Below are 18,385 nucleotides of genomic sequence, written 5' to 3' on the forward strand. Positions count from 1 at the left end.
CCCGCTCCTAAGGATATTTCTAACAGCTAACTGTGCCGTAGGATAACAACAGTTCTGTACTTATTTCTGTGAATGGGTTAGGATTGGAATACTAGGTCTAGCTAGCGAGTGCTCAGTAATGAGCGCTTTGTGTCTTCATAGCTGGACTCTCAGGCGAAAGCGTTAAAACCTTGGTTTTGTAACAAATAAGATTTAATAGCAAGAAAATACATCTGAAGACTGAAGGATGCTGATGCTTAGCAATGACTTCCCAGAATTTCCAACTAACGGAAAGGTACAAGGAATTTTTTAATTTTGACAATATGAAAAATTCTCATTATGTGAAAGAAAGGAACACAGCAAAGTACGAACTGCTCTAACCCCTCGTTTTGCATCAATGCAATACTAATCCTTTTTTACAAGCTGAAGTCAAGCTAGAAGGGCTTCACAGATCCGGCTACCAGCTGCACGCCTTTCCCAGGAACTAGGAGTATTTCCAGCTTTGCTTTTCACCCCTTGATATCACAAAATCTTTTCGCTGATTTGCCACCCCATTGCTCCTCCGCTGCCTCCGAAGCGGACGGTGCCCGACGCACCCACCACCCTTCATTTGCACGGAGGGACAGCAGCAGCACAGCAGCACGGGGATCCGGAGACTCGCCCAGGGGCGAAGGCAGAGCCCGCGCTGCGGCAGGAGGGAAAGGCGGGGGACGGGTAACTACAGCCCCATCCTGCTAGCTTCAGATCATGGAAAAACACCGCACAAAGTAATCAAAGAATTTTCATCAGCTGGAAGGTAGCAAGGGTGCAAGCAAGGGCCAAAATGGATTTGTCAGAGCAAATCAGGTCAAATGGACTTAATGTCCTTCTAAGGCAGAGGAATGGGGCTGCTCAGTAGGAGAGAACTGGACTGCCTGCAAGAATACAATTTTTAAAATTTATTTTATGATATTAACAAACTAGAGGAAAAAATGAGAAAGATGCAATATATGAGGAAATGGCTAAAAAGTGCAGTTCTTGGAAGTAGGAATATATTTGCTGCACCAACAGAAAATGGAAGATTTCCCATTTATTTCCCATTAAATTCCATTTAAGGCAACAGCCTTGCTGGAAACCCCAGCCTGGTCTCCGGGGTGGTCCCCGCTGCAGCACTGCCGCTCGGAAACCAACGCCTCCATCCTTTACACCGACCGTGCCGGGGATGTCGGGGGGTGTCTGGGACCAAAGTGGCCGTGTCCCCCAGCCCCTCAGGAAAGGGTTTAAAAATGGGAGCTGGGGGTGTTCGGTCTGGAGAAGAGGAGGCTGAGGGGAGACCTCATCGCTCTCTACAACTGCCTGAAAGGGGGTTGTGGGGAGGTGGGTGTTGGTCTCTTCTCCCAAGTGACAAGCGACAGGACAAGAGGAAACGGCCTCAAGTTGCACCAGGGGAGGTTCAGGCTGGATATCAGGAAAAATGTCTTTCCTGAGAGAGTGGTGAAGCACTGGAAGAGGCTGCCCAGGGAGGTGGTGGAGTCCCCATCCCTGGAGGTGTTTAAAAGACGTGTGGATGAGGCACTTAGGGACATGGTTTAGTGGTGGACTTGGCAGGGTTAGGTTTACAGTTGGACTTGATGATCTTAAAGGCCTTTTCCAACCTAAACGATTCTATGTTTCTATGATTCTATTCTAAAACCTTAATCAGCCATCCTCAGAAGAGAATTTTCATTCTTTGTTCAAACTATTTTGCAAGAACCTTCTTATTTAGGATATGCCGTGCCCCACTTCCAGCTCTGGGGAAATAAAATGTCCCTCAGATTCATGGTGGCTCAAATTCAGACTCTGGCACAACCCGTACGGGCACGTGAGCTGAACAGGTCTTTAAGCCGATCTTCTCGCAGAGCCACAACAGCTTCCTTGTGACTCCGATACCGGCGCTATTGTAGCCAAAGCTTTTTACTCTCCAGAAATACGAAAAATCACAAAATCATCGACACAACTCAGTAGGAGAGGCAGTGATGGTAAGAGGGCAAGAATAAAATGAAGACCTCCAATTTATGCTTATTAACTGAAAAAACAATAGGCGAGAAACAGCACAATTTGAGAACTGTAGAGTTTTCTTATTCGTTTATGAATTTCTCAGAGAGGAGCAATTCGGGTCTATATTTAGCAAGCAGCATCTCCACGTCCCTGCCTGCGGGTGGGTTTACAGAGTGAAGTATTCCCTGCCCAGCGCTGCAGCATGAGAAAGCACCACCCCTCGCAACCACATCGCATTCACTCCGTGAGAAATTCAAGCCCTTTGCCTTTTCCAACCGTTTCCACATATTTCCAACCAGGGCTCACACAACAGCTCCAACCTGCCAGGGCTCGAGGTGTGCTAACGCCATCCTCCAGCCCCACCGGGGAGATCCTGCCCCCCGCACCCCCATAACCAAACCCACAAGGCTCCAGCTGCAGAAGGGACGCAGCTCGTACGCTTGCGGGGAACCGGGTATTTGTATTTTTCCTCTTCGATATGTTCGATTTCCTGGAGGCACGGCGCAGATTTATATCAGAGATCAAGTTTTAGTGCTCCCGAGTTTTCTGGATGATTGCACATGCCCAGAGATTACTAGCTCGCGCTTAGCCCTCCAATACTTATTCATGGAAAAAATTGAACTAGATGTGTAGACTGATGGTACAAGGTCCGTCTGTGCCAGCAGACGCAGCACAAGATCAACACAAGAAGGCTTGTTCAAGGAGAATGTATTCTGTTTGATTAAGCGTGAACAAGGATTTTTTGCAAAGACATGACTTCTGATGAATCACCAGTTATTCAGATTATGTATGGTGAAAGGGAAGCTCCTGCAGAGCTCCAGATTAAAACCACTATCGTTTTTCTCTCCTGTATGTCCAAAGGCATCTAAGGAGGAAAAAAGGGAAAGAGCCACGAAAGCTTTATGCAGTGAAATTCAGTACTTTGGGGAATTGCTGCCTTACGCAGGAGGAGGGGTGCGTTATCCAAAATACAACGGCTGCAACTTATGTAAGGTCTGCAGTTACCAAAACTGTTCTCTCCCAGTTGTGCTTCCTTAGAACTAGCACACAAACCCATTCACTTTTGCTACATTTTCCCAGAACCTCCAATCTTTCCACTAGCATTAAAAAATGCTTTTTTCCCTTTTTTGGTCCAGCTGAGCCCTTTGGCTGTGCTGCACCTGAGCAGGAGCTGCAGGAGGGGCAGAGGGAAGCTGGGCGATGAAAGTCCCGATTTCAGCACATCCCTGCTTTGACAGTGACAAACGTGTTTGCCTGCATGACCAACAAATATTGGTTTTTCCACTAACAGTTTTTATATAATGGTAGCACTGGAAAAAGATTTGCTGAACTGCTAGGACCACAACATTTTAAATGGCTATTTTATCATGTTTAGGTTATGCTTAGAAAAAAAAAAGAAAAAAAGCCACTTTCATTATGTGGAACTGCTGAATTGTTCTTCTCCTGCCACCTTCCCATCTAACACACCTTACTGATGTCTCAGTACTAAAACAGCGGTGGAGTCTCCCTCCTTGGAGATATTCAAAAGCCGTCTGGACACGGTCCGGGGCCATCGGGTCTAGGTGGCCCTGCTTGAGCAGGGGGGTTGGACCAGATGACCTCCAGCCAACCTCAAGCCTTTGTGATTCTGTGATATTTTGCAGAGAAGTGGTTCAGAGAGATGATTTCTAAGCGAATTTAGCCATTGAGTTATCCCTGGTGAAAGCTGGCGTGGGCTCCCCAAGACCCTGGTCCCCTCCCACCGACGGAGAAGGTGAGGACTCCCCTCATCCTCTGCCAAAGACTGTGACAAATAGGTCCACGACACATATGCAGGTCCACGCTCCACCAAATGCAAGCTGCCGACGGCTTCATGCCATCCTCACGCAGACAGGCAAACCCAGAGCAAGCAGGGAGCCACGGATGGCGGGGCAATGCCGGCGTGCACGGTGCTGTGCAAGTCTGCTCTGGAGCTGGAGCAACTCGCTCTACCTCTCTATCCGAATTTCTGTCCTGTCAATACAATGAGATTGATGATACCTTATGAACACCAACACCTGGTCACAAAAACTACTGTAAGACTGTGGAGAAGGAGAGCGAGAGGATGAACAAGGTATAATTTATGAAGTCTACCAACGATCAAGTGATGCAATGTTTTGATTCTGGTTAGCTCCTCCATTAACTCCTGAGTATTTTCCCTCTCTTCTATCCTCTGCCCACAACACTTTGCCCCCATCTGCACAAAACCCCCAAAATCCAAATGGTAAGATAAAAACAGGATAAATATATTTTATGCTCCACCTTTAAAGCTGCTAAATTTGTTTTGGGTTTTTTTTGAAGCTAAGAAACGTTGAGAATAAGGCACAGGGAAAACATTTTTAAATAGCCCCAGAAATTATCTAAATCACATTAGCTTTCAGATCTGCATTACAGTCCTTTGTTCACTCAAGTTGTTTCAGTTTTGAAATCATTCCCGTGTATCTGTTTCTGAGAGAAATCTTCCTGTGGAGACCCACAGTTTCATAATTCAAGCTATTCATGTTTTTAAAAGTAAAACCAGTGGAATATGCCTTTGATTCCATCTCTATTTATTTAATTAAAAAGCCTGGCAGGCTGTTTGATTTCTTTAATCAGAAAATGATGTTAAAAGGTTTCCAAAATAACATTTAATGAGTTTTGAAAATGGATGCGTATACCATTCCTGCCAGGTTTCTGTATGTTTCAGGTTCTTATTAACTGTTCATTTTTTTAGCCATTTCAGCAGCTTATCGGTAAGTCGCAGGATAATACAGCAACTGTAAAAGGCTACGCACTCCTAAATGCATGCAGAGGCAAAGCCCCAAAGGGGAATCCAGCATAAGAGTCAAAACTTATTCCCCCCCATCAACACCACCGGGAAGGTTTGCTGACAACGGAGCTTAAAATTCTCCATCACAATAATGTGAAATCAGGACAACAGGTTTTGCAAATTAACGCTTTGAGTGTTCTTCAAAATTATATGTTATCATAATAATGGAGGGGTTGAATATATATCAAAAATAATCCCGAATGATTAGCAATTACCCTTATGAATCATAACCATCTCTGGATTCTGAAAAGCCATCTCAGCTCTGAAACTCTCCCACCGCTGACTGACGCTCCGAAAAATGGAAATAAACCAAACCCCAGGGCCAGCGCCGAGCATCCTCCAGCGTTCCCAGGGAAAGCTCCCGGGGTCCGGCTTTGGGATGACCCCAGAGCACTCCCCACGCAGGAGTTTTAGTCTGTGGGTCGGGCAGGAGGTAGAGAGGAGGGTCAGGAGCCGCCCAGGGTTACCTCAAGCACCCGTGGCCGTGGCCCCTCCCGTGACCTCCTGAAAAAAATCTGTTTGCTGAGATATTTTGCTTCTGTTCCCTAAAAGAAAGGGCTGGCTGGAAAGGGACAGGGAAGGGACAGGGAAGGGACAGGGACAGGGACGGGACGGGAAGGGAAGGGAAGGGAAGGGAAGGGAAGGGAAGGGAAGGGAAGGGAAGGGAAGGGAAGGGAAGGGAAGGGAAGGGAAGGGAAGGGAAGGGAAGGGAAGGGAAGGGAGGCTTTGCTGAGCACAGCCCCACTGCTCCCTGCCTGGAGGGGTCGGAAGACTCCAGCTTCCCTCCCTCTAGGGATGTGCTGGGTCCACTTCCCACTTCCCATGGGTTATTATCTAAACAACCTAAAAGCTGTAATTAAGGAGGGAAAGGAAAGCATAAAGAAATGTTTATATTTCCAGAAACTAAAATTTCAGTGACGAGGCAGTAAATTCACTTAATCAAGTCGGGAGGCATCTATGAGAAATCATTTTTATATGATTTAATGAGAGAAGGCATCGGAAATGGTGATTTTAATCAGCCAAGTGGGATTTATAGGCAAGAAGATCCTGCTTAAACAACTCATTAGACTTCTCCAAAAAATCTTTACTGTCCCCACAGACAGTCAAAGCAAGATTTATTGTATATATTTACTAATTCTCTAAATCCCTTGGTAACATTGCATATCAAAAGTCAACTGATTAAAGCAGAAAACAAAGTCAAAGAAAAAAAAAAAAGTCTTCATAAGCACCTGCTAAAGAAAACCAAGAGGCTCTAAGTCCCTATCAAAAGACAGAGCTGACTCAAACTAAATGCTATTAGGACTCCTAAATCCCTATACATTATAAATACCAGGGCTGTATTAGAGTGAGAAATACTCAATACCTTCTAATACTTTTTTATAATTTGTAAGTCACCTGCACCCTGGCCCGCAGCAGACGGTGATACTGGAGGACTGGAACAGGAATAATGTGGGAAATGGCAAAGTCAGATGACTTACCCTTAAATTGCGCTGTCCTGGCGTAACCTAACTGGCATGATATGCCTCCCAAACGCTATGTCCTACGGCATCATACGATCACACATGAATGCAGAAATGTGACAATATTGCTAAATGTATTTTGAAATAATGATTTATAGAAAAGTTAAAGCTTGAGGCATTTCAAAACACATCAAGAGCCCTGAATCCACCCCACCGATCCTTCCAGTGACCTTAATTCTTCTCTTATTTTTAGTTTGTTGAACCAGAAGTCTTTTTTTTCTTTGTTGAACCAGAAGTCTGCATTTATTTTTTACAGGTATTTCTGCCTCGTTCAGTTGCAGACTAAAGGCCGCTTCTGCCATGTCACTACAAACAGAAGACAAGAAGTACTAAGAGTATATCATTAAATAAATATTGTTGTTGTTTATTATTATTTGCTCGCTGTCTAAATCTTGACGTTGGGGCCAGTAGATCTCCATAGGACACAGAGAGGCGCGTGAGTAACTCAGTTCCTTACAAAGGATGTTGTAGATCTGAGCGCAATTTCACAGCACTCTTCAGGCAGACACAGAGAATAATTTACTTGAAACACAAACCAGGAGTGGAGGCTGAAAGCACTAGCTCCCCCTTTAAACTCTGCAAGTTGAAGAACTTTGATGAATATCAAAGCCTTTTCCCTTAAATAGGCTACAAATTACCATTAGCAAAGATGCGTGGTAGGACCCTCCTGCAGCCTTACAGGGTACGCTCTAAGGATGTGGCAGTGGGAGCAAACAGTGCAATTCCTCTGCGCGGCATTTCTGGGGCGGCTAAGAAAACAGTTTATCTCCACGGTATTGAAAGAAAACAGTTTATCTCCACGGTATTGCTCTTCAAGTCAATTTTTGGAAAAAAAAAAAGACAACAGCTTTAGAAAATTGGCTGTATTATAAGGTTGATTAATGACTATGTGCAGAAGCCATGTTATTTTATCAGATCCTCTGAACTGGTTGTCAAGTCAGGAGACGCGCACGGAAGCCAAGCAGCACAGCTAGCGCCGGGGGAAAGTTTCTCCTAAAACTGCTGCTCTGCTCAGTACACATCTCCCCACTTGGGAATGAAGACATCGGAGTGAAATTAACTGTTTTCATAGGGAAACATCAGAGCTGGAGTCCAATTTTAAACTCAAAAAATAGTTCCCAGGCAGGGTTTCCCAGGAGAACGCAGCCTTGGTCTGCAGCAGCACAGGGATACAGCCGTCACGACAGTCAGCACGGGAAGGGGCACACATCGCTACCCGACTTCACTTTGGCTTTTGGACCTCTTGCCTTTGGAAAGAAACCAAATGCCAATGCATCATTGTACAAATTCATCAGTTTTCATTGCATTCTAGTATGGAAATACAGTCTTCTGAGTTTCGAAATCCAATGCAATTTCAATTCAATTTAATGATTGAAAATGATGACGGGTTTTTTCATGCACTAATTGGCAGGAGGGTAACGGATAACCTCTACAAAGGCAGCTGTCTAGGCTGAAAGGTAGAAAGTTCTTCACTCTGCAGTAAACATCTAGTTTACCCCTGGGATGCAAGAGAAACCCGCCCTAAGGACAGGGCTGTAGGAGAGAGTTGCTCTCCGGAGGCTGCTGTCCTATCTGCACAGGTTTCACCCATAATTCAATTGAATACCGCTCCCGGTAGGATTAAGAGAACATTGTGATGATACTTCCAAACTCAAGATATAAGGCACCACAGCTGAGGTCGAAGACAGAAGCCATCAGAAAGGACTTCCACACCACTGGAAGGGCTGAAAGGCAGGGAGGAGCATCGCCTGAAGTATCAGCTGGGCTGACGCCGGCGGCACAAGTCATCCCATACGCAACTCAACCTTCCTCTCCGCTCAGCCTCGGCTCTGACCTCTCTCGGGTCCTTCTGACCTCGACTGGACCAGAGGCACAAAGAAACCCTAAACCCCTCTCCCCTTCGGTTCAGATCAGTCCCCACTTCAAATGCTCGCAGCTGGAATGTCAGCTCATTTGCAAATCAACCGCAGTTTATTTAATCTTCCTCCAACCTACTTCCCGCAGGCTGCATATTCATCATCCGCAGGACTCTCCTGAACTACAGGCAGATCAATCAGGCTCGCTCAGCCCCTGCGAGACCCCCGGTACCACCACTGCTCACTCTCCAGCCACACGCAATCGAAATTAATTGGAAAAGCTTTTTCCAACCTATGACCTACTCACTGACTTCCCGAGACAAAAAAAACCCCAAGCATTGTTTTTACACCTACCCAAAAATAGCACCCTGGTTTCCAAACAACTGCAAATCATTTCTGTTCTTTCCACACCAGCAGACATTTAAGACCGGTGTTGCACTTCTGACATCATGTACACACTACGGTGAGGGCAGGTAACTCTCTCACACCGAGGAGGAAGAAAGCACAGACCGAGTCTCCTCCCGGCTTTACCTACAAAACACAGCAAGCTGCAAATTATTCTATAACATTTCTAATAATCCCCTTCAAATGATTGCTTCCGTTCTGGGGTGGCTGGGAGCTGTTAGATGCAAAGCATGAGTTAAGATAGCTTAAATGGAAGATTTCTGCACCGTATTATTCCCACAAGGAGAAGAAACCCATTCTGCACAACACGTACCGCCGGTGACAGGGCTGAGGTCTCCTGACCTTCGGTCAGCCCAGCTCCAGCGGTCACACTTCACAGCATCAGGCTCAACTTCTCAGAAAACTGCCTCCGAATTAAACCCCTTTTACCTTAGCAGAAGTATTCAGGTACGTATCTCCCACGAAACCTTTCCCTTTTTTCTTGATCTATCATGTACATTTGCAAACACAGATTGCACACGCTTGGGTACACAGACTACTGTATGTTCCCAGAGCAAGACCTCTGTCTTGCCAAATGTCTTCTGGCTTTAAGGTGAATGATAGGGGAGGTGAAAATTGTAACTCATAAGCTTAATTTAAACTGACTATCTGCAGAAGTAGCAAGTATTCACAGATGCAGACAACTTTGTCTTGTACAGCGTCATCCCAAGCTGAATTCTTCATATTCGGAAGACGGGGCTCAAGGTAGGAAGACACTTTGATGTTCTTGTTTAGAGGCCACCTGAAACGTGCATTTCTCATCCAGGTACCACTTTACCGCTAACTAACAGTTCAACATACTGAGCTTAAAGCTGTATTTTGAGATGCAGCTTTTCCGCTCCCAGCATCAGTGCTTCTAAAAACTATCTCAGGAAACATAAAATTAACCTCAGTGCCCAAGTGTCCTTCAGATTTAGAGCTTAAAATTTCTTATCTACTGAAACATAAGTATTGTGCTTTCAGACATACCTTTTACAGGATCTTGCAATTTCTGCTGGAAGAGCACAAGATAGAGAGATGGGTCCTGGCTTTCTGCACGTTTTAAACCCACTAAGTGTCCACCCCTCCTCGCCTTAAAAAAAGGGGTATCCTTTAGATGAGATTGCCGCTTCCCTCACGTCTGTTCTTGTTTTCCTTACCTCAGCCAGGCTCAGCAAAAGCTACTTGCTGGAAACCATCAGTGAAAAGTGCTGCAGCTTAAAATAACCCCCCAGAGCTTGTGCCAAAGGCAGTGCCGTGAAGACGGCCTTTCCCTCCTCGCCACCACCCGCGGCACCTCCATCTTCATATTTACGTGCTCTCGCCATTGCTGATGTTGGTTCACCTCCAGCCAGCTGCCCTCCAACTCTATACTCTCCTCCTCTCGCATTTACTCACATTTTAAAAGATTTTTTTAACTTTAAAACCCTTTCATCCCTCCATGTTTTATAAAGATAGAGCACATTTTGCTCTATTTTACCCAATATTCATCAAATCTTATAAAACTAGGTCACAAAATTTGCAAGCTTATATGAGTTAGGCTTTACAGATCCAGAAAAAACCTCCCTTTTTTTTTGTTTGCTCTGTGTATAATTTCTAAGTCTGAAGTATTTACAAAAATAAACTCAGACGTATACAAACCCACCGCTTTGCTTTAAAATTCTAATGAGTTATTTACAAAATGCCTTTTCTTCAGTCATTTCTGTTTTAAACCAGTTCTGCTAGGAAAAAAAACAGCCTGGAGTGCTTTGGTCTGCGTGTCAGCCCTGAAACCCTTACAGGAGCCAGCTATGCTAACAGCAGGGAGTTCTTCTTGAAATATCAGGGAGTTTTTCTTCAACAGCACAGACAATTCACCTCTGCTGCCCTCAGCCTCCTGGGCAGCAACCGAGTTACTGGGATACTCGGCGTTGCTTCCTGCACTGGAAGAGCACGGAAACGCTGGGACACCAGCATACGGACCGAAAAATGATCGAAGATATTCTAAATACCCCCGCTAAGCACTCGCCTGCGGCAGGCAGCGGCCTGGGAAGCGAAGCGAGGCACTCGCTGGCGGCCGGAGCATCTGCCCTCCGCCGGGGCCAGAGCCGCAGCATCGCTGCCGGGCGATGCCGCAGGGAGCACAGCGCAACCGACCCCGCCGCCGCATCCCCTGCCCCGCGCCGCCGAGCCGCAACCGCGACGGAGGATTCTCAGCCTCGCTGGGAGCACCGAAGTGCATCACCTTGGTAACAGACGCATTGCCAAAAATCCCTCCAACATTTTCCCTTTGCAGGAAAATACAACTTCGGCTGTCTCGAAGCATTTGCAAAATTTGACCGTGTCGCTGGATTAAAGGGCAATCTGAAGCACCCAATTTTTTGAACGCGAATGGTAAGACCCGTGGGGTGACATCTGTTTCGCGCAGCATTTGCTTTCTCTACTCACCCGTCGTTTCCACGATGCCCTCCAGGATGACGACAATCTCAAACTGCTCCGTTTGCATGCTGCGCTGGGAGAGGTCGTAGAAGGGGCTCTTGGCATCTATCACATGGCAGATGGTGAGTGGCGACACAAGGAAAAGCTGGTCGGCCCCCGTGCTGAAGCCCACGTCCAGCTCCAGCTGATCGAGCGGGAGGAATTCGCCCTCCGGGGTCTGGCGGGACTGGACGAGGCAGCGAGGGGAGAGACAGAGAGAGAGAGAGACATCACTGCTGAAGCAGCCACCCCCGAGGCATCCCGACAGCATCCCAACGGCATCCCGCATCCCTGCCAGTGCTCTGCACCACCCGCCACACGAGGCAAACCCCGGTCCAGCCACATGGCCATGAAACAGGTAGAAACCCAGCGCTGGCCGTGCAGAGCAGGGATGAATTCTTTCTAACGAACACACATCTTTCTGCAATTGCAGCTCACCAACATAGCAGCCCTGGAAGGACACCGGCCACCGACACGAGTGATGGCTCTGCCACTGACCCGCAGCATCACCCACCAGGAGGAGAAGACGAAGCCGGCGCACATCCAGCACGTGTGCCCAGACAGGGTCCCCTGCCCAGGGGCTCGGACAAGGCAACGTCTCCCCTTGAGATACCCCCAACCTCACAAAACCCGTGCTGCGACACAGCGACAGCAGGTGGGGGCTCACAACCACCTCCAGGGTCCCTCCCGCGAGGGACTGTCCATGGCCTCCTTGCAGAGAGCAGCAGCAGTTGGATTAATTGCCAACTTACCCCTAAGAGAGGGCTCCCGGGCACTGGCTAACAACCACCTACGCCAGCCCCACATCAGCTGAGCACACAGTTCTCCAGGGGAGTTTTTAGCTCGCTTTTGACAAAAGAAGCCCGGAGAAGGGGATGCTGTTACTGCTTTAGTTAGAGCTGCCTGCTAAGGTGCTATAAACCACAATTTAACAGCTACACAACAAGTCCATAAAGTCACGCCTAGAGCTGAAACCTCCAATTCAGCGCGCCGGCTCGTGCGCCTCGCTGCAAGCTACGCTTCGCATCCCTCATCCGTAAGGAGCACTGTAATCAGCACAGCCCTGCCCAAGCGCTCGCTCCCTCTCTGGCTTTTATTTCTTCTCCCCCTGTTATGAATAGGCAGGAACATTATAGCCCTTCCTGCTCATTATTTTTATTAAAGAATTTTCCATTATTTGCTGCTCAGATTTTAAAAAGAAGTTTTACAAATGGATGTATTCATAATACACAGCCAAAACCCAATGTTAAATCACTGCTGGAGGTGCATTTCCATCACTCCCGGCATTTTGAGCTGATGTGAAAGTTCCCATATTGAGCAATACCACCGCCTTGAAATGGGATTTTTTTTTTTAATGGGAGCACAATTACGCTTGCAGGAAGAAGCGTAATCTTTCCTCTAACTTTTCCTCTAACTCTGTTTCCATTCACCTCATTATTCAGACCTGCTGCGCTCTGTATGTCGCTGGGGGGGGGGGGCAGATGCCCCGTTGGACGGGGACCAGCACAGCCGTCACCTCCGAACTACCACCGCTCCTACGAGTGACACCAGCGGCTCCCAGAGAAACCCAGTCCTCTGCTCCCGGCAAAACATCCGGCACTGGCAGCTGCAAGGGGGTGGGAGGATGCCGGGTGCCCCCGGGGCAGCGCCCAGTGAGGCTGCGAGGGGTCCAGCTGCGGCCAAGCCCCCCCGGACTCGGGGGTCCGAAGCGGTTGGGAGCCTAAAAGCAAACAGCAGCAGACAGAGCAAAACTGGATTATGCGCCTCGCTTAGGATTTGGTTTCTATTTTTAAAATTTTCCCTGAATGGCGGCTGGATTTGAAGGAGATCTAATCCCAAACAAACAATCGTGTGTTTCACCGCCCTGAAGTTCTGGCTAAGAAATGTGCTTTAATTTTTGTCTGTGAAAATTCAGATTTATCACACCTGCCTCTGCTACCCCATCCTAGCATATGCCATGCAGTTTTAGATAAAGAAATCAGAGCCAAGAACATCTAGAGCACATCTGCATAAATATCCTGCCTGCGGGGTTTTGTTTGTTCTTTCTTTAGAGAGTAGTCTACTTTTCAATAAAAAGACAAAAACACAAGCAAAGCGCCAAATATCACCCGTAAGCAGGGCGAGCAGCAACTCTAGGGAGGGAACGGCTTCCATCCGACATCCCACACCCCCACAACGTTGTTATCGCCACAGGGGAGGCGAAGGCTGGCCCGCTCCTGGGTGGCGTCACTCTGGGGACACCGAGACCCCCCCGCCCGGCTTGGCTTTGGGACAGCGGAAAACAGTGGCCCCGGGTCAGACCCAATGAAATGCATTAGGAACTCATGCGCCAGGCTTCGTTATGAAGGCTAATGGTTCGGGGGAGTCCTCTAAAGGGCTGGTTGTAAAAGCTTGGGCTCCTCTCTTCAGGTCAGAAACAGTGTGGCAGCAGGAGCAGGGAGGGGATCGTCCCCTGTACTCGGCGCTGGTGAGGCCGCACCTCGAATGCTGTGTTCAGTTTTGGGCCCCTCACTACAAGAAGGACATTGAGGTGCTGGAGCGTGTCCAGAGAAGGGCGACGGAGCTGGTGAGGGGTCTGGAGCACAAGTGTGATGAGGAGCGGCTGAGGGAGCTGGGGGTGTTCCGTCTGGAGAAGAGGAGGCTGAGGGGAGACCTCATCGCTCTCTACAACTGCCTGAAAGGGGGTTGTGGGGAGGTGGGTGTTGGTCTCTTCTCCCAAGTGACGAGTGACAGGACAAGAGGAAACGGCCTCAAGTTGCGCCAGGGGAGGTTCAGGTTGGATATTAGGAAAAATGTCTTTCCTGAGAGAGTGGAGAAGCACTGGAAGAGGCTGCCCAGGGAGGTGGTGGAGTCCCCATCCCTGGAGGTGTTCGAGGACCGTGTGGACGTGGCACTGCGGGACATGGTTTAGTGGGCATGGTGGGGTTGGGGTGGTGGTTGGACTTGATGATCTGACAGGTCTTTTCCAACCTTAGTGATTCTGCGATTCTGTGTGATTCTGTGACTTCAGCTACCAGCGCTACTGTCCAAAATGTTTTGGCTTTACGTGGCACTTCTCCACGGATGCTTTCCCGGGGTACCTGCCCCAAAATCTCAGTCTGAACCAACCAGCCCAAAACCCCTACCAGTGCACAGGAGAGGATGACGAAGCAGGGTGAACTATTATTTGGCAAAAGATTCCTATATCATGGACATCTTAACAGATGGCACAGTGATGAAAAAGGAGGGTTAAAGACAACGCGGTACTTGAGGGACACGGCAACATCCAGAGAAACAGGCATGAACTACAGGTGGGGGAAGGAAATGATGGGGAAGAAAGAAAGGTTAGAAACGGGTGGGCTGCTGCCTGGGTGCCGTGAGCTGTAACTGCCGTTGCGGCACGGGGGGACCCTCCTCCCACCCCCACGGCACCGTCACACTACGCCAGAGCTCACGGGATTCCTGGGGAGTCTATCGCATCCTATCACAAAACCCTCCTATTTTACAGCTGCAGTAAAATCAGGTGTTAGGTTATTCAGCTGCAAAGTCAGATACACAAAGTATAATTGCTTCTGCTCTGAGGGAACTGAGATAAAGATTGAGAGCTAAAATGTTACAGACCAACCAAATATTATTTTACAACTACCCCTGAGTTACAGGCAGTGTTCAACCCAAGGCAGGGTGCGAGAACTCGTCCTATTGACTGTTTTGCTATTCGAGCCAATATATTTGTCGAAAGAAATGACCTTGAGTGACTCTGTTGACTCAGGGTAACGTAGGGAGGAAAGCACAGGGCTTCTAAGTTTCATCCAAGTTCTTCACAATCTGGGAGATTAATTAAAAAAAAAAATAATAATAGTACAATGAATGAGTCTTTGCACTAACTTGCCACTTTAAAAGGTTTCATATTTGTTTTTTTCTCCAGTATGGTCTAACCTTACCAGGAAAAAAAAAAAATTAAGAACAGTGTATTGGGATTTCCAATTTTACATAGATTTTGCAAGCAGGATAACCAAAAAAGGAACGTTTCAGCAGAAAATCTGTGAGCAGCCCTACAATTAACTCTGCCCTCCCGGTTTCACAATAAACCTGCAACAAAGGTTATATATGCAAACCAAAGCAGAAACACCGAAGCAGCGATTCCCCCCTGCCACACGCTCGTGCTCCCGCGAGCCGGAAGGACTGGCCGTGCCTGGCAGCACCCCTGGAAGAGAGTTCGCTCTCCCTGCTGCAATCCTTCTTGGTTTTCCTTTCTTTTTTTTTGGCCGGGAAGGCTGGCCGAGCACTGCTCCCCCACAGCAGCGAAAGGATGCGCCGTGCAGAGACATTTGGCAGGGGATGTGCAGAGCCAGCTCTAACCGTGTCCACAGGAAAGCCACATTTTTGCCCTTCATTACTCTTCTCCCGCTCCCTCCACATTGATAGCCGCCCGCGTACGGAGCTGCTGCGGGCTGGGCGGCTTTGGGCCGGGGAGAGCCCCTCAGCCTGGGGGGCAAGGGGCAGGGCGGGCTGCCCACAGCACCGCGTGCCACCACCGCCACGATGCAGCCGCCGGCACCGGCAGCGCCCGCGTCAGTGGCACGCCTGACGAACAGCCTTTTCCTAACACGAATGACGCCCCAGGACGCAGGACAGCTTGCGTGCCTTGAGCTGCTGCTCTGGCAGGGCTCCCTGGGCTCCCCTCGGTTTCTTGCTGGTTTTTACACAGCTGCAAAACCTTCACCCCTCTGACTCCAGCACCGCCCTCGCAAAACCAGCGCAGACGACAGCTACGAAGCCGCCCTTTCACGGATTTAAGGTTCAAGAAATTTTGTGGAGCCGCACTTGAGTTTTAAGCTCCAACTTCCAAAATTCCCCTTGCGGCACCTCTGGATGCAAAAAGGGCTAATTTCAAAATTTGTAATGGAAATGACTCATTTTGATTCTTTAAAGCTATGAAAGATGTGTGTTAAATGTGACAGTCCGACCTCTCCCGCACCAGGCTGGCCTCATCGCACGAGGCAGCTGGAGGGGTCACCGTGGGGCCCTCTGAGGACCGGACGATTACTTACCGGGCTAATTGCACGTCATTCAATTTACCCATCTAAAGTTCTGACAGGAGGAAACAAGCCGGGATAGCTCCTATCAGGGATAAGCGTAACTGAGATTCCAGCTGATTATTCAAAAAGAAAAGAGCAGGAATAGATGTCTCCAGGTCAGCTGCAGCGAGACCGACTTCACCAATGCGGGTCCCCAGCTACAGCAATCATCTGGGCACGGCAGGAAGGGGACAAGTGGAATTACGGAGATTCTTTAAATTCCCCTTCCCCCCCAGCTTGTTGAGCGTGAGCACGACCCCTCCTTTTGGGCACAGACTCCCCCATGGTTTTGGGTGCAGTGGGGACCCTGCAACCCTCACCAAATGCAGCGAGGATCCTGCCCGCAAAACCCCCGTCGGAAACACGGATTTGGGCCAAAACACAACAACTTCAGAAGCCTCCGAGAGAAACGCACTTGTGCTTCGCCCGATCCGGGCGCAGCAGATGGGGGATGAGCATCCCTCCGTGGGGGGCAGCCAGAGGAGCGGAGAAGAAAGCAGGGCAGCCCTCCAATGGGGGACCCCCTGACAAGGGGACCCCTCCTGCCCCTGCAGAGCACCCACCCCCAGGGTAGGGCACCCACATCCCCTGCAGGGCACCCACCCCGAGGGCAGGGCACCCACATCCCTTACCAGCCACGGAAACATGCGGGATGCTCTGCATACGTCAAACGTCACCCGAGCCGTCCCCTTCCACCCACTCCGTGCTTATTTCATCTCCCCTATGTATATGCAGCCGCTGTAGCAAGTCTCAAATAAACACTCAATTTTCCCTGGAGATACAGGGCCATTAGCACGATTTTTACATGTCTAACCCCGGCATTGTGCTTTCCGTGAAGTTCATGCACCATATTAATAAAGTTCTGCCTGACTGGACTCACCGTTGCCCGAAAGCACAGAAATATGCCAGAAAGGCAAGCAGCTTTCTTTTGAAATGCACACCAAGGAATTCAAGCTACGAAGTATCTACTTGTCAGACAAATCTAGCATTTTATAGAAATATATAAATATGCACGTAAACCCAGTGCTGAGTATAACCATTATCCTACAAGGCTGCCGGGAAATCAGAGGGTTGCGAGTAAATCTGGTGCCCGACGGCTGAGCCCGAAGAGCATGGCAGGGGCACGGAGGCAGCCCCGGGCAGGAGCGAGGGATGGCGAAGCTCTCCTGCCGAAAGGGCGCTCGGAGGGGCCGGCAGCTCCGGGGCAGCGCAGAGGTGGGGACGCGGAGGGGGACGGCGGTGGCGGCGGGGCAAGCGTGGCAGGACCGCACTTACTTTGAGCAGCTTGCAGCGGATCTGCGCGGAGACCATGTGGCTGTTGCGGAGGTTGCCCACCCGGAACATGAGGGTGAGCTTGCCGTCCCGCATGGAGATGGCGGCGTGCTCGCTGAACATCAGGGTCTCGGCCCTCTTCTTGGGCTGAGACATCTTGATGAACATGCAGCCGATGAGGAAGGCGTCCACGATGGAGCCCAGGATGGACTGGAAGAGGAAGAGGATGATGCCCTCGGGGCACTTGTCCGTGATGTAGCGGTACCCGTAGCCGATGGTGGCCTCCGTCTCTATGAAGAAGAGGAAGGCGGAGGGGAAGTTGTAGACGTTGGCCACGCAGGGGGTGTAGCTGTCGTCGTGCGCCTTGTTCAGGTCGCCCCGCATGTAGGCGATCACCCACCACATGGAGGCCATGAAGAGCCAGGCCACCGTGTAGGTCAGGATGAAGATGAAGAGGTTCCAGCGCCACTTGAGGTCCACCAGCGTGGTGAAGAGGTCCGAGAGGTACCGGCTGGTCTCGCCGCCCAGGTTCCCGTGCTGCACGTTGCACCGCCCGTTCTTGTCCACGAAGCGCTGCCGCTTCCCCCGCGGGGCGGCCCGGGGCGGCGGCAGCCCCCCGCCGCTGGCGGAGGTGCTCACCACCTGGTACTCGTCCCCCAGCTTCCGCCGCAGCGCCGACATGCTCCGCGCCGCCGCCGAGCCCGGCCCCGCCCGGCCCCGCGCCCCGCCGCAGCCCGGCCCGCCGCCGCCGCTCTGCGGGCGCGGAGGCACCGCTCTGCGCGGCCGCCACCCACGCGGAGCCGGCGGCAGGGGCGGCGCGGCCCCGGGCAGGGCACCGCCGCCCCCCGCGCCCCGCCCCGCGCCCCGCCCCGCGCCCCGCCCCGCGCCTGCGCCCCGCCCCGGGCACCGCCCCGCGCCCCGCCCCGCCCCTGCGCCCCGCCCCGCGCCCCCCGCCCCCTGCGCACCGTCCGCAGCGCC

General features: G+C 50.1%; 1 protein-coding gene across 2 annotated transcripts in view; it reads right to left on the reverse strand.

Annotated features, from left to right (window-relative positions):
- Window positions 1-18,088, reverse strand: part of KCNJ3 (potassium inwardly rectifying channel subfamily J member 3) — a 53,649-nt gene extending 35,561 nt beyond the window's left edge. Inside the window, exons 1-2 of one of the 2 annotated variants that reach the window (XM_059820392.1) lie at window positions 17,411-18,088; window positions 11,049-11,265 (exon numbers count right to left, since the gene is read on the reverse strand). In XM_059820392.1, coding sequence (XP_059676375.1) covers window positions 11,049-11,265; window positions 17,411-18,088 — 895 coding nt within the window. Of the gene's footprint in view, window positions 1-11,048; window positions 11,266-17,401 lie in introns of both variants that reach the window. The other variant, XM_059820393.1, reaches the window with a different exon arrangement.
- Between the last annotated feature and the right edge of the window lie 297 nt (window positions 18,089-18,385).

Source organism: Gavia stellata, chromosome 8 (genome assembly GCF_030936135.1).
Source record: "Gavia stellata isolate bGavSte3 chromosome 8, bGavSte3.hap2, whole genome shotgun sequence".
NCBI lineage: Eukaryota > Metazoa > Chordata > Aves > Gaviiformes > Gaviidae > Gavia > Gavia stellata.